The sequence below is a fragment of the Oncorhynchus mykiss genome, chromosome 28 (assembly GCF_013265735.2).
Source record: "Oncorhynchus mykiss isolate Arlee chromosome 28, USDA_OmykA_1.1, whole genome shotgun sequence".
Taxonomy (NCBI): domain Eukaryota; kingdom Metazoa; phylum Chordata; class Actinopteri; order Salmoniformes; family Salmonidae; genus Oncorhynchus; species Oncorhynchus mykiss.
In genome coordinates this window covers 43342270-43357943 of record NC_048592.1, presented here as the reverse complement: position 1 = coordinate 43357943, position 15674 = coordinate 43342270, and the positions used below count along the sequence as shown (strand labels likewise).

Here is a 15674-nt window from a genome sequence, read left to right as displayed (position 1 = left end):
TTTCTCTTTCTCCCTGTTCCCCTCTGCTCCCTCTCCCTGTTTCTCTCTCTCTCTCCCTGTTTCTCTCTCCCTGTTTCTCTCTCCTTGCCTTTCTCTCTCATTGCCTTTCTCTCTCTCCGTTTCTCTCTCTCTCCCTGTGTTTCTCTCTCTCGTTTCTGTCTCTCTCTCCCTGTGTTTCTCTCTCTCCGTTTCTCTCTCTTTCTCTCTCTCTCTCCCTGTGTTTCTCTCTCTCCGTTTCTCTCTCTTTCTCTCTCTCCCTGTCTCTCTCTCTCTCCCTGTCTCTCTCTCTCTCCCTGTTTCTCTCTCTCTCTCCCTGTGTTTCTCTCTCTCCGTTTCTCTCTCTCCGTTTCTCTCTCTCTCCCTGTTTCTCTCTCTCTCTCCGTTTCTCTCTGCCTCCCTGTTTTTCTCTCTCTCTGTTTCTCTCTGCCTCCCTGTTTCTCTCTCTCTCCCTGTTTTTCTCTCTCTCCCTGTTTTTCTCTCTCCCTGTTTCTCTCTCTCAGATGAAGCTGTGAGACCTGGTTCTGTCCCAGATCAGACCAGAACCAGGGTTAACCAGATCCACATTCCCCACAGGACCCCCCTTGACTCGTCCCCCCAGACCCCCAGGCAACCCTACAACCCCAGACAGCCAGCCAGTCCACACCAGCCTACCAACCCTCTACAGCCCAACACCCACCGCCATCCGAACCAACCAACTCTGTACCTGGTGCCACATAAGCCTAATCAGCCAGGCCAGCCCACTGTCATCCTCGTACCCCATCCTAACCAACCATCCAACCCTAACCAACCCTTCTTAACGATGGTACCCCGCCAGCCCAGCCCCCCCTCTAACCCTCCCAGTCAGCCGCGTCGGGTCCTGGAGGTGGGAGAGGCTGGTCCACCAGGCTACATGAGGAGGGTAACAGTCAGGAGAGGATCAGATGACTCATCCTCCACACCTGTTAAAGGATTCGCTGGAGCACCAGGTCAGTAGTGATGGGGATGTGGATGGAGTTACCACCAAAATGTTGCCCAAGTGTTTTAAATGGTATGAGAGATTATAACCAAGTGAATGTTTTCTAAACCACCAGGATACAACCCTCCCGAAAAGCCATTCTCCTTCAGCAAACATGAGACGATCCCAGTAGCTGCCAAGGTCCCCTGGAACCCAGCGTCACAGACCCCACTAGTCACACCAGGTAACACAACTACACCTATACCCATACTAGAACAACAATGTAAACTATCAGTGAAATGCTTCCTGACGGGCCCTTCCCAACAATGCAGAGAGAAAGTAAACAACAGGTGTAACAGTGAAATGCTTCCTGACGGGCCCTTCCCAACAATGCAGAGAGAGAGTAAACAACAGGTGTAACAGTGAAATGCTTCCTGACGGGCCCTTCCCAACAATGCAGAGAGAAAGTAAACAACAGGTGTAACAGTGAAATGCTTCCTGACAATGCAGAGAGAAAAACATTAGAAATAGTAGAAAAATATGATAACTTGGCTATATACACAGGGTACCAGTACTGAGTCGATGTGTAGGGGTATGAGTTCATTGAGGTACAGTGCCTTCAGAAAATATTCACACACCCTTATTTTTTGCCAAAAATGCAATACCCCGTAATGACAGAATACCCCGTAATGACAGAATACCCCGTAATGACTCAATACCCCGTAATGACTCAATACCCCGTAATGACACAATACCCCGCAGTGACACAATACCCCGCAGTGACACAATAACCCGCAGTGACACAATAACCCGCAGTGACTCAATAACCCGCAGTGACTCAATAACCCGCAGTGACTCAATACCCCGCAGTGACTCAATACCCCACAGTGACTCAATACCCCGCAGTGACTCAATACCTCGCAGTGACACAATAGCCCGTAATGACACAATACCCCGTAATGACACAATACCCCGTAATGATACCCCATAATGACTCAATACCCCATAATGACTCAATAGCCCATAATGACTCAATAGCCCATAATGACATAATGACACAATACCCCATAATGACACAATACCCCATAATGACACAATACCCCGTAATGATACCCCATAATGACTCAATAGCCCATAATGACTCAATAGCCCATAATAACATAATGACACAATACCCCATAATGACTCAATACCCCATAATGACTCAATACCCCGTAATGGCTCAATACCCCGTAATGACACAATACCCCATAATGACACAATACCCCGTAATGATACCCCATAATGACTCAATACCCCATAATGACTAAATAGCCCATAATGACACAATACCCCATAATGACACAATACCCCGTAATGATACCCCATAATGACTCAATACCCCATAATGACTAAATAGCCCATAATGACATAATGACACAATACCCTGTAATGACACAATACCCCATAATTACATAACAATACCCATAATGACTCAATACCCCTTATTGACTCAATACCCCGTAATTACACAATACCCCATAATGACTCAATACCCCATAATGACTCAATACCCCGTAATGACATAATGACACAATACCCCGTAATGACACTACCCCATTATAACTCAATACGCCGTAATGACACAATACCCTGTAATGACACAATACCCCTTAATGACACAATACCCCGCAATGACACAATACCCCGTAATGACTCAATACCCCGTAATGACTCAATACCCCATAATGACTCAATACCCTGTAATGACACAATACCCCATAATTACATCACAATAACCCATAATGACACAATACCCCATAATGACTCAATTCCCCATAATGACTCAATACCCTGCAATGACTCAATACCCCGCAATGACACACTATCCCATAATTACATCACAATACCCCGCAATGACTCAATACCCCACAATGACTCAATACCCCGCAATGACTCAATACCCCGCAATGACTCAATACCCCGTAATGACTCAATACCCTGTAATGACACAATACCCCGTAATGACACAATACCCCATAATTACATCACAATACCCCATAATGACTCAATTCCCCGCAATGACTCAATTCCCCGCAATGACTCAATACCCCGTAATGACTCAATACCCCGTAATGACTCAATACCCCGCAATGACACACTATCCCATAATTACATCACAATACCCCGCAATGACTCAATACCCCGCAATGACTCAATACCCCGCAATGACTCAATACCCCGCAATGACTCAATACCCCGTAATGACTCAATACCCTGTAATGACACAATACCCCGTAATGACACAATACCCCATAATTACATCACAATACCCCATAATGACTCAATACCCCGCAATGACTCAATTCCCCGCAATGACTCAATACCCCGTAATGACTCAATACCCCGTAATGACTCAATACCCCGTAATGACACAATACCCCGTAATGACACAATACCCCGTAATGACACAATACCCCGTAATGACTCAATACCCCGTAATGACTCAATACCCCGTAATGACTCAATACCCCGTAATGACTCAATACCCCGCAATGACTCAATAGCCCGCAATGACTAAATACCCCGTAATGGCTCAATACCACGCAATGACTCAATACCCCATAATTACATCACAATACCACATAATGACACAATACCCCATAATGACAAAGCAAAATGTTTTTTTTTTAAATAAATCAATCAGAAATACCTTATTTACATAATTATTCAGACCCTATGCTATAATTAAATGTTATTGGTCACAGCTGTCGTAAATTCAATTGATTGGAAAGGAACACACCTGTTTACGTAGTTGACAGTGCAGGTCAGAGCAAAAACCAAGCCATGAGGTCGAAGGAATTGTCCTTAGAGCTCCGAGACAGGATTGTGTTCAGGCACAGATCTGGGGAAGGGTAACAAAACATTTCTGCAGCATTGAAGGTCCCAAGAACACAGTGGCCTCATCTTTCTTAAATGGAAGACGTTTGGAACCATCAAGACTGTTCCTAGAGCTGGCCACCGCCCGGCCAAACTGAGCAATCGGGGGAGAAGGTCCTTGGTCTAGGGAGGTGACCAAGAACCCAATGGTCACTCTGACAGACCTCCAGGGTTCCTCTGAGGAGATGGTTGTCCTCCTGGAAGGTTCTCCCATCTCTGTAGCACTCCACCAATCAGGCCTTTATGGTAGAGTGGCCAGACGGAAGCCACTCGTCAGTAAAAGGCATGTTACAGCCCACTTGGAGTTTGCCAAAAGGCACCCAAAGGACTCTCAGACCATGAGAAAAAAAATATCTGTTCTGGTGAAACCAAGATTTAACTCTTTGGCCTGAATGTCAAGTTTAGAGGACACTAGGCACCATCCCTACAGTGAAGCATCATTTGTGAGGATGTTTTTCAGCGTCAGGGACTGGGAGACCAGTCTGGATCGAGGGAAAGATGAACAGAGCAGATTACATAAAGATCTTTGATGAAAACCTGCTCCAGAGCACTCAGGACCTCAGACTGAGTCGGAGGTTTACCTTCCAACATGACAAAGGGTCTGAATCCTTATGTAAATGTGATATTTCAGTGTTTTATTTTTAATACATTTTCAAACATTTCTAAAAACCTGTTTTAGCTTTGTCATTATGGGGTATTGTGTGTAGCTTGACGAGGGAAAAAAACTATGTAATCCATTTTAGAATAAGGCTGTGACTAACAAAGTGTGGAAAAAGTCAATGGGTCTGAATACTTTCCGAATGCACTGTAGTTCTTCAGATCCGTGCATGAACGGAGGTTATCCAGTTTATTCTCCAGTGATTGCATGTTCGCCAATAGAACAGTGGGTAGACGCAATTTATCCACTCTCCGACGTAGTCTCGTCAAGTATCCCGCATGCCGGCCTCTAGAGCGCCATTTCCTCCTCCTACGAGTGTCAGGGAGTTGGGCCTGGTCCGCAATGTTCAATATGTCTTTCGCTTACGACTAATTGAAGTAGAAGTCCTCGTCCAAATCGTGGTTAGTGATAGCTGCTCTGATGCACAGAAGCTCTTTTCGGTCACAGGAAACATTAGACCCTCCGGGGCCATTAGATCCTCTGGGGCCATTAGACCCTCTGGGGCCATTAGACCCTCTGGGGCCATTAGACCCTCTGGGGCCATTAGACCCTCCGGGGCCATTAGACCATCTGGGGCCATTAGACCCTCTGGGGCCATTAGACCCTCTGGGGCCATTAGACCCTCCGGGGCCATTAGACTTTCCGGGGCCATTAGACCCTCCGGGGCCATTAGATCATCTGGGGCCATTAGATCATCTGGGGCCATTAGACCCTCTGGGGCCATTAGACCCTCTGGGGCCATTAGACCCTCTGGGGCCATTAGACCCTCTAGGGCCATTAGACCCTCTGGGGCCCTGGGGCCATTAGACCCTCTGGGGCCCTGGGGCCATTAGACCCACTGGGACCATTAGACCCTCCGGGGCCATTAGACCCTCTGGGGCCATTAAACCCTCTGGGGCCATTAGATCCTCTGGGGCCATTAGATCATCTGGGGCCATTAGACCCTCTGGGGCCATTAGACCCTCTGGGGCCATTATATCCTCTGGGGCCATTAGATCCTCTGGGGCCATTAGACCCTCTGGGGCCATTAGATCCTCTGGGGCCATTAGATCCTCTGGGGCCATTAGACCCTCTGGGGCCATTAAACCCTCTGGGGCCATTAGATCCTCTGGGGCCATTAGATCATCTGGGGCCATTAGATCCTCTGGGGCCATTAGACCCTCTGGGGCCATTAGATCCTCTGGGGCCATTAGACCCTCTGGGGCCATTAAACCCTCTGGGGCCATTAGATCCTCTGGGGCCATTAGACCCTCTGGGGCCATTAGACCCTCCGGCTGTACACGTTTACACGCTGTACACGTTTGTGTATTCTTGTTACACAAGTATGCAGAACAGCAATGTGTCACTAATTGCATTAGGTGTACATTTAACTCCCCATAAGCACTTTGATTTAATAGCATCTGTCTGTTCTCTATCCTGTCTGTTTTGTGTCAGTGTCTTCAGACAGTAGTTTCCTGGCAGACCCCTTCTCCTTCTCTGCTGGCCTGACCACTCAGTTCTCTGGGGAGTTTGGAACCATCCTCTTCAACAAGGTGCTGGTCAACGATGGAGGACATTACAACTCTCACACAGGTAACATACACACACACACACACATACACACACACACACAGAGAGACATCCACACACAGTCTTGTACAGCTAACCTTGTGGGTACACACAATTAAGTCCCATTCAAAATCCTATTTTCCCTAACCCTAAAACTAACCCTAACTCCTAACCCTAAAACTAACCCTAGCTCCTAGCCTTAACCCTAAAACTAACCCTAACTCCAACCCTAGTTCCTAATTTTAACCCTAACACTAATTCTAACCTTAACCCTAAACCCCCTAGAAATAGTATTTGGAATTTGGGGACTAACAGTTGGTCAAATTTTTGTTTGTTTACTATTCTTGTGGGATAGCTAAACACGTCGACAAACAGACAGACAGAGAGAGATACAGACAGAGAGAGATACAGACAGAGAGAGATACAGACAGAGAGAGATACAGACAGAGAGAGATACAGACAGAGAGAGATACAGACAGAGAGAGATACAGACAGAGAGAGATACAGACAGAGAGAGATACAGACAGAGAGAGATACAGACAGACAGAGATACAGACAGACATAAATACAGACAGACAGAGATACAGCCAGACAGACAGAGATACAGCCAGACAGACAGAGATACAGCCAGACAGACAGAGATACAGCCAGACAGACAGAGATACAGCCAGACAGACAGAGATACAGACAGACAGACAGAGATACAGACAGACATAAATACAGAAACACAGACAGACACAGACATACAGCCAGACAGACAGACAGACATACAGCCAGACAGACAGACAGAGATACATACAGACAGACAGGCAGAGATACAGACAGACAGACAGACAGAGATACAGCCAGACAGAGATACAGCCAGACAGAGACAAACAGACAGACATACAGCCAGACAGACAGACAGAGATACATACAGACAGACAAAGATACAGACAGAGATACAGAGATACAGAGATACAGACAGACAGACAGACAGACAGACAGACAGACAGACAGACAGACAGACAGACAGACAGACAGACAGACAGACAGACAGACAGACATACAGACAGAGATACAGCCAGACAGAGATACAAACAGACAGACAGACAGACAGAGATACAGACAGAGAGAGAGACAGGCAGACCTTGAGAGACAGACAGACAGACAGAGATAAAAACAGACCCGACAGCCAGAGAGAGGGAGACAGACAGAGAGACAGACAGACAGACAGACAGACAGACAGACAGACAGACAGACAGACAGACAGGCAGAGAGACATACAGACAGGCAGAGAGACATACAGACAGGCAGAGATACAGACAGACAGGCAGAGATACAGACAGACAGGCAGAGATACAGACAGACAGGCAGAGATACAGACAGACAGGAAGAGATACAGACAGACAGACAGACAGACAGACAGAGATAGACAGACAGACAGACAGAGATAGACAGACAGACAGACAGACAGAGATAGACAGACAGAGACAAACAGAGAGACATACAGCCAGACAAACAGAGATACAGACAGACAGGCAGACAGAGAGAGACAGGCAGACAGAGAGAGACAGGCAGACAGAGAGAGACAGGCAGACAGAGAGAGACAGGCAGACAGAGAGAGACAGGCAGACAGAGAGAGACAGGCAGACAGAGAGAGACAGGCAGACAGAGAGAGACAGGCAGACAGAGAGACAGGCAGACAGAGAGAGACAGGCAGACACAGAGATACAGACAGACAGACAGGCAGAGATACATACAGACAGGCAGAGATATATACAGACAGACAGAGATATATACAGACAGACATATATACAGACAGACAGAGATATATACAGACAGACAGAGATATATACAGACAGACAGAGATACAGACAGGCAGACACAGACAGAGATACAGACAGCCAGCCAGACAGACAGCCAGAGATTCAGACAGACAGACAGACAGACCGAGACAGACAGACAGAGACATACAGAGAGACAGACAGACAGACAGGTATTTGTCAGTGTGTGTGTTGGGTGTGGTTGTAATTCTGTCAATCCAGCCATTCATGAGTAGACTTATTAGTTGACACAGTCAGGTCCCAGGAGTGGTATACAGTCGTGGCCAAAAGTTTTGAGAATGACACAAATATTCATTTTCACAAAGTCTGCTGCCTCAGTGTCTTTAGGTATTTTTGTCAGATGTTGCTATGGAAAATGTAAGTATAATTACAAGCATTTCATAAGTGTCAAAGGCTTTTATTGACAATTACATGAAGTTGATGCAAAGAGTCAATATTTGCAGTGTTGACCCTTCTTTTTCAAGTCCTCTGCAATCCGCTCTGGCATGCTGTCAATTAACTTTTGGGCCACATCCTGACTGATGGCAGCCCATTCTTGCACAATCAATGCTTGGAGTTTGTCAGAATTTGTGGGTTTTTGTTTGTCCACCCGCCTCTTGAGGATTGACCACAAGTTCTCAATGGGATTAAGGTCTGGGGAGTTTCCTAGCCATGGACCCAAAATATATATCGTCACCAAACTGTTCCTGGATGGTTGGGAGAAGTTGCTCTCGGAGGATGTGTTGGTACCATTCTTTATTCATGGCTGTGTTCTTAGGCAAAATTGTGAGTGAGCCCACTCCCTTGGCTGACAAGCAACCCCACACATGAATGGTCTCAGGATACTTTACTGATGGTAACGCTCACCTTGTCTTCTCCGGACAAGCTTTTTTCCGGATGCCCCAAACAATCGGAAAGGGGATTCATCAGAGAAAATGACTTTACCCCAGTCCTCAGCAGTCCAATCCCTGTACCTTTTGCAGAATATCAGTCTGTCCCTGATGTTTTTCCTGGAGAGAAGTGACTTCTTTGCAGCCCTTCTTGACACAAGGCCATCCTCCAAAAGTCTGGAGCTCTATAGGAGAAAGCCCTGCCTCCAGCTGTTTGCTTAGAAATTCTAGGGACAATTAGGTGGCCTGCGTCTTGTGACCGTAGCGTACGTGTAGGTATGTACGGCAGGACCAAATCAGAGAGATAGGTAGGAGCAAGCCCATGTAATGCTTTGTAGGTTAGCAGTAAAACCTTGAAATCAGCCCTTGCTTTGACAGGAAACCAGTGTAGAGAGGCTAGCACTGGAGTAATATGATCAAATTTTTTGGTTCTAGTCAGGATTCTAGCAGCCGTATTTAGCACTAACTGAAGTTTATTTAGTGCTTTATCCGGGTAGCCGGAAAGTAGAGCATTGCAGTAGTCTAACCTAGAAGTGACAAAAGCATGGATAAATTTTTTTGCATCATTTTTGGACAGAAAGTTTCTGATTTTTGCAATGTTACGTAGATGGAAAAAAGCTGTCCTTGAAATGGTCTTGATGTGTTCTTCAAAAGAGAGATCAGGGTCCAGAGTAACGCCGAGGTCCTTCACAGTTTTATTTGAGACGACTGTACAACCATTAAGATTAATTGTCAGATTCAACAGAATATCTCTTTGTTACTTGGGACCTAGAACAAGCATCTCTGTTTTGTCCGAGTTTAAAAGTAGAAAGTTTGCAGCCATCCACTTCCTTATGTCTGAAACACATGCTTCTAGCAAGGGCAATTTTGGGGCTTCACCATGTTTTATTGAAATGTACAGCTGTGTGTCATCCGCATAGCTGTGAAAGTTAACATTATGTTTTCGAATAACATCCCCAAGAGGTCAAATATATAGTGAAAACAATAGTGGTCCTAAAACGGAACCTTGAGGAACACCGAAATTTACAGTTGATTTGTCAGAGGACAAACCATTCACAGAGACAAACTGATATCTTTCCGACAGATAAGATCTAAACCAGGTCAGAACTTGTCCGTGTAGACCAATTTGGATTTCCAATCTCTCCAAAGGAATGTGGTGATCGATGGTATCAAAAGCAGCACGAAGGTCTAGAAGCACGAGGACAGATGCAGAGCCTCGGTCCGATGCCATTAAAATGTCATTTACCACCTTCACAAGTGCCGTCTCAGTGCTATGATGGGGTCTAAAACCAGACTGAAGCATTTCGTATACATTGTTTGTCTTCAGGAAGGCAGTGAGTTGCTGCGCAACAGCCTTTTCTAAAATTTTTGAGAGGAATGGAAGATTCGATATAGGCCGATTTTAGTTTTTTATATTTTCTGTGTCAAGGTTTGGCTTTTACAAGAGAGGTTTTATTACTGCCACTTTTAGTGAGTTTGGTACACATCCGGTGGATAGAGAGCCGTTTATTATGTTCAACATAGGAGGGCCAAGCACAGGAAGCAGCTCTTTCAGTTGTTTAGTTGGAATAGGGTCCAGTATGCAGTTCGAAGGTTTAGAGGCCATGATTATTTTCATCATTGTGTCAAGAGATATAGTACTAAAACACTTGAGCGTCTCTCTTGATCCTAGGTCCTGGCAGAGTTGTGCAGACTCAGGACAACTGAGCTTTGAAGGAATACGCAGATTTAAGGAGGAGTCCGTAATTTGCTTTCTAATAATCATAATCTTTTTCTCAAAGAAGTTCATGAATTTATCACTGCTAAAGTGAAAGTCATCCTCTCTTGGGGAATGCTGCTTTTTAGTTAGCTTTGCGACAGTATCAAAAAGGAATTTCGGATTGTTCTTATTTTCCTCAATTAAGTTAGAAAAATAGGATGATCGAGCAGCAGTAAGGGCTCTTCGGTACTGCACAGTACTGTCTTTCCAAGCTAGTCGGAAGACTTCCTGTTTGGTGTGGCGCCATTTCCGTTCCAATTTTCTGGAAGCTTGCTTCAGAGCTCGGGTATTTTCTGTGTACCAGGGAGCTAGTTTCTTATGAGAAATGTTTTTAATTTTTAGGGGTGCAACTGCATCTAGGGTATTGCGCAAGGTTAAATTGAGTTCCTCAGTTAGGTGGTTAACTGATTTTTGTCATCTGGCGTCCTTGGGTAGACAGAGGGAATCTGGAAGGACATCAAAGGAATCTTTGTGTTGTCTGTGAATTTATAGCACGACTTTTGATGTTCCTTGGTTGGGGTAGGAGCAGATTATTTGTTGCAATTGCAAACGTAATAAAATGGTGGTCCGATAGTCCAGGATTATGAGGAAAAACATTAAGATCCACAACATTTATTCCATGGGACAAAACTAGGTCCAGCGTATGACTGTGACAGTGAGTGGGTCCAGAGACATGTTGGACAAAACCCACTGAGTCGATGATGGCTCCGAAAGCCTTTTGGAGTGGGTCTGTGGACTTTTCCATGTGAATATTAAAGTCACCAAAGATTAGAATATTATCTGCTATGACTACAAGGTCCGATAGGAATTCAGGGAACTCAGTGAGGAACGCTGTATATGGCCCAGGAGGCCTGTAAACAGTAGCTATAAAAAGTGATTGAGTAGGCTGCATAGATTTCATGACTAGAAGCTCAAAAGACGAAAACGTCATTTTTTGGGGGGTAAATTGAAATTTGCTATCGTAAATGTTAGCAACACCTCTGCCTTTGCGGGATGCACGGGGGATATGGTCACTAGTGTAGCAAGGAGGTGAGGCCTCATTTAACACAGTAAATTAATCAAGCTTAAGCCATGTTTCAGTCAGGCCAATCACATCAAGATTATGATCAGTGATTAGTTCATTGACTATAATTGCCTTTGAAGTAAGGGATCTAACATTAAGTAGCCCTATTTTGAGATGTGAGGTATCATGATCTCTTTCAATAATGACAGGAATGGAGGTGGTCTTTATCCTAGTGAGATTGCTAAGGCGAACACCGCCATGTTTAGTTTTGCCCAACCTAGGTCGAGGCACAGACACAGTCTCAATGGTGATAGCTGAGCTGACTACACTGACTGTGCTAGTGGCAGACTCCACTATGCTGGCAGGCTGGCTAAAAGCCTGTCACCCTATTTCATTGTGGAGCTAGAGGAGTTAGAGCCCTGTCTATGTTGGTAGATAAAATGAGAGCACCCCTCCAGCTAGGATGGAGTCCGTCACTCCTCAGCAGGTCAGGCTTGGTCCTGTTTGTGGGTGAGTCCCAGAAAGAGGGCCAATTATCTACAAATTATATATTTTGGGAGGGGCAGAAAACAGTTTTCAACCAGCGATTGAGTTGTGAGACTCTGCTGTAGAGCTCATCACTCCCCCTAACTGGGAGGGGGCCAGAGACAATTACTCGATGCCGACACATCTTTCTAGCTGATTTACACGCAGAAGCTATGTTGCGCTTGGTGATCTCTGACTGTTTCATCCTAACATCGTTGGTGCCGACGTGGATAGCAATATCTCTATACTCTCTACACTCGGCAGTTTTAGCTTTAGCCAGCACCATCTTCAGATTAGCCTTAACGTCGGTAGCCCTGCCCCCCGGTAAACAGTGTATGATCGCTGGATGATTCGTTTTAAGTCTAATACTGCGGGTAATGGAGTCGCCAATGACTAGAGTTTTCAATTTGTCAGAGCTAATGGTGGGAAGCTTCGGCGTCTCAGACCCCTTAACGGGAGGAGTAGAGACCAGAGAAGACTCGGCCTCTGACTCCGACCCGCTGCTTAATGGGGAAAACCGGTTGAAAGTTTCTGTCGGCTGAATGAGCGACACTGGTTGTGCGTTCCTACCTCATTTCCTTCCAGAAACCGTGAGAAAGTTGTCCGGCTGCGGGGACTGTGCCAGTGGATTTATGCTACTATCTGTACTTACTGGTGGCACAGACGCTGTTTCATCCTTTCCTACACTGAAATTACCCTTGCCTAACGATTGCGTCTGAAGCTGGGCTTGTAGCACAGCTATCCTCGCCGTAAGGCGAGTACAGCGACTGCAATTAGAAGGCATCATGGTATTGTTACTACTTAGCTTCGGCTGTTGGAGGTCCTGACGAATCGTGTCCAGATAAAGCATCCGGAGTGAAAAAGTTGAGGAAAAAAAAAATATATATATATATATATAAACGGTAATTAAAAAGTAAAAACCATAAATTTGTCAGGTAGCAAAACAGGTTGGCAACAAAACGCACAGCAACTCGAAAACAAGTCTGCAAGTTGTGACCGGAAAGTTGTGACCGCACCACCCTCCTTTTTAAGCTTCCAGTCTGTTATTCAAACTCAATCAGCATGACAGAGTGATCTCCAGCCTTGTCCTCGTCAACACTCACACCTGTGTTAACGAGAGAATCACTGACATGATGTCAGCTGGTCCTTTTGTGGCAGGCCTGAAATGCAGTGGAAATGTTTTTGGGGATTCAGTTAATTTTCATTGCAAAGATGGACTTTGCAATTTATCTGATCACTCTTCATAACATTCTGGAGTATATGCAAATTGCCATCATACAGTCTGAGGCAGCAGACTTTGTTAAAATTAATATTTGTGTCATTCTCAACTTTTGGCCACGACTGTAAGTGAGGCAGGGTTCAGTGTTGACCTGGGTTTGGGTTATGTTACTAGGGTTACCTAGGGATGGTTTTCAAAACACAGACACAGACTAATATAATATTTTCCCTCTCTCTCTCCAGGTATCTTCACGATACCGATGGAAGGGCGTTACCTGATCTCAGGAGTTCTGATGGCTCGGCAGGGGAAGGGACTGGAGGCTGTTTTGTCTGTCTCCAACCGTAGTGTCCATAGGCTGATGAGCTCCGCGTCTGGAGCAGGGACAGTGGCCCAGGACAGTTGTCCCTGTGGAGGCTCTATCTCGTTCAGCCTGATCCTGTCTCTGAGGCAAGGGGACCACGTAGCTCTGGTCCGGACCGCAGGGCAGCTGGCCACCACAGAGTCCAGAGACATCCTATCAACATTCAGCGCCATCTTCCTCTATGCCCCGCAGCCAATCACCAGATAGTTACCACTGGGCCAACCAATCACACAGCAAGGACTTGGTCATGTACATTCCACAACCAATCAGAAAGCAGGAATACATTTAAACAGACACCAGAAATCCAATCAGCTGCAACCCTGCAGTTGTTCAGAATAATGATTTGTATCATAGATATTCACCATGTAAAAAGTAATTCTGCAACCCTGCAGTTGTTCAGAATAATGATTTGTATCATAGATATAGATATTCACCATGTAAAAAGTAATTCTATGCTCGCCTTTTTACTGAACAATTATGCCAAAGATATAAAAAAATATTAAGTGTTAATTCATGTATTTGACAATTTGGATATCTGTTTTTTTTCTACCTTTTGTTTTAAAACATTTTCCTAAATTAACATTTATACAATTATATATGTACTTTTTTTTCTTTAAATAAATGTCAGAGGGAAGAGACAACCATATAGTTTAATCAGTATTCCATACCACATCCTGTTTAGATTAATCTGTTTTACAGGTTATTCCATACCAAAACACTGTTACCATTAGTAAAACAGTAGGGTTGATTCATTCCTTCACGTATGTTGTCAATAAACCCATTTGAAGATTTGTCTGATAGTTGGATGGATGGTGTTAACATGGATTCAGATAGCATGTGTCTCAGGGTTGGGTTAGACGGTTTAACATGGATTCAGATATCATGTGTCTCAGGTTGGGTTAGACGGTTTAACATGGATTCAGATAGCATGTGTCTCGAGGTTGGGTTAGACGTTGGTTTAACATGGATCCAGATAGCATGTGTCTCAGGGTTGGGTTAGACGGTTTAACATGGATTCAGATATCATGTGTCTCAGGTTGGGTTAGACGGTTTAACATGGATACAGATAGCATGTGTCTCAGGTTGGGTTAGACGGTTTAACATGGATTCGGATAGCATGTGTCTCAGGTTGGGTTAGACGGTTTAACATGGATTCAGATAGCATGTGTCTCGAGGTTGGGTTAGACGTTGGTTTAACATGGATCCAGATAGCATGTGTCTCAGGGTTGGGTTAGACGGTTTAAAGGGGATCCGGATGGCATGTGTCTCAGGGTTGGGTTAGACGTTGGTTTAACATGGATCCAGATAGCATGTGTCTCAGGGTTGTGTTAGACGGTTTAACATGGATTCAGATAGCATGTGTCTCAGGGTTGGGTTAGAGGGTTTAACATGGATTCAGATAGCATGTGTCTCAGGGTTGGGTTAGACGTTGGTTTAACATGGATGCAGATAGCATGTGTCTCAGGGTTTGGTTAGACGGTTTAACATGGATCCAGATAGCATGTGTCTCAGGGTTGGGTTAGACGTTGGTTTAACATGGATTCAGATAGCATGTGTCTCAGGGTTGGGTTAGACGGTTTAAAAGGGATCGGGATAGCATGTGTCTCAGGGTTGGGTTAGACGTTGGTTTAACATGGATTCAGATAGCATGTGTCTCAGGGTTGGGTTACACGGTTTAAAAGGGATACGGATAGCATGTGTCTCATGGTTGGGTTAGACGTTGGTTTAACATGGATTCAGATAGCATGTGTCTCAGGGTTGGGTTAGACGTTGGTTTAACATGAATCCAGATAGCATGTGTCTCAGGGTTGGGTTAGACGTTGGTTTAACATGGATCCAGATAGCATGTGTCTCAGTGTTGGGTTAGATGGTTTAACATGGATTCAGATAGCATGTGTCTCAGCGCTGGGTTAGACAGTTTAACATGGATCCAGATAGCATGTGTCTCGGGGTTGGGTTAGACGTTGGTTTAACATGGATTCAGAGAGCATGTGTCTCGAGGTTGGGTTAGACGTTGGTTTAACATGGATTCAGATTGCATGTGTCTCATGGT

At 45.1% G+C, this 15674-nt stretch overlaps 1 protein-coding gene across 1 annotated transcript in view; it reads left to right on the top strand.

Annotated features, from left to right (window-relative positions):
- Positions 1-14413, top strand: part of emilin2a (elastin microfibril interfacer 2a) — a 54504-nt gene extending 40091 nt beyond the window's left edge. The window contains exons 7-10 of the mRNA XM_036966530.1: positions 501-965; positions 1071-1178; positions 5946-6083; positions 13503-14413. Of these exons, the coding sequence (XP_036822425.1) occupies positions 501-965; positions 1071-1178; positions 5946-6083; positions 13503-13828 (1037 nt within the window). The 3' untranslated portion in view covers positions 13829-14413. The remainder of the gene's footprint in view (positions 1-500; positions 966-1070; positions 1179-5945; positions 6084-13502) is intronic.
- The last annotated feature ends 1261 nt before the right edge of the window (positions 14414-15674 follow it).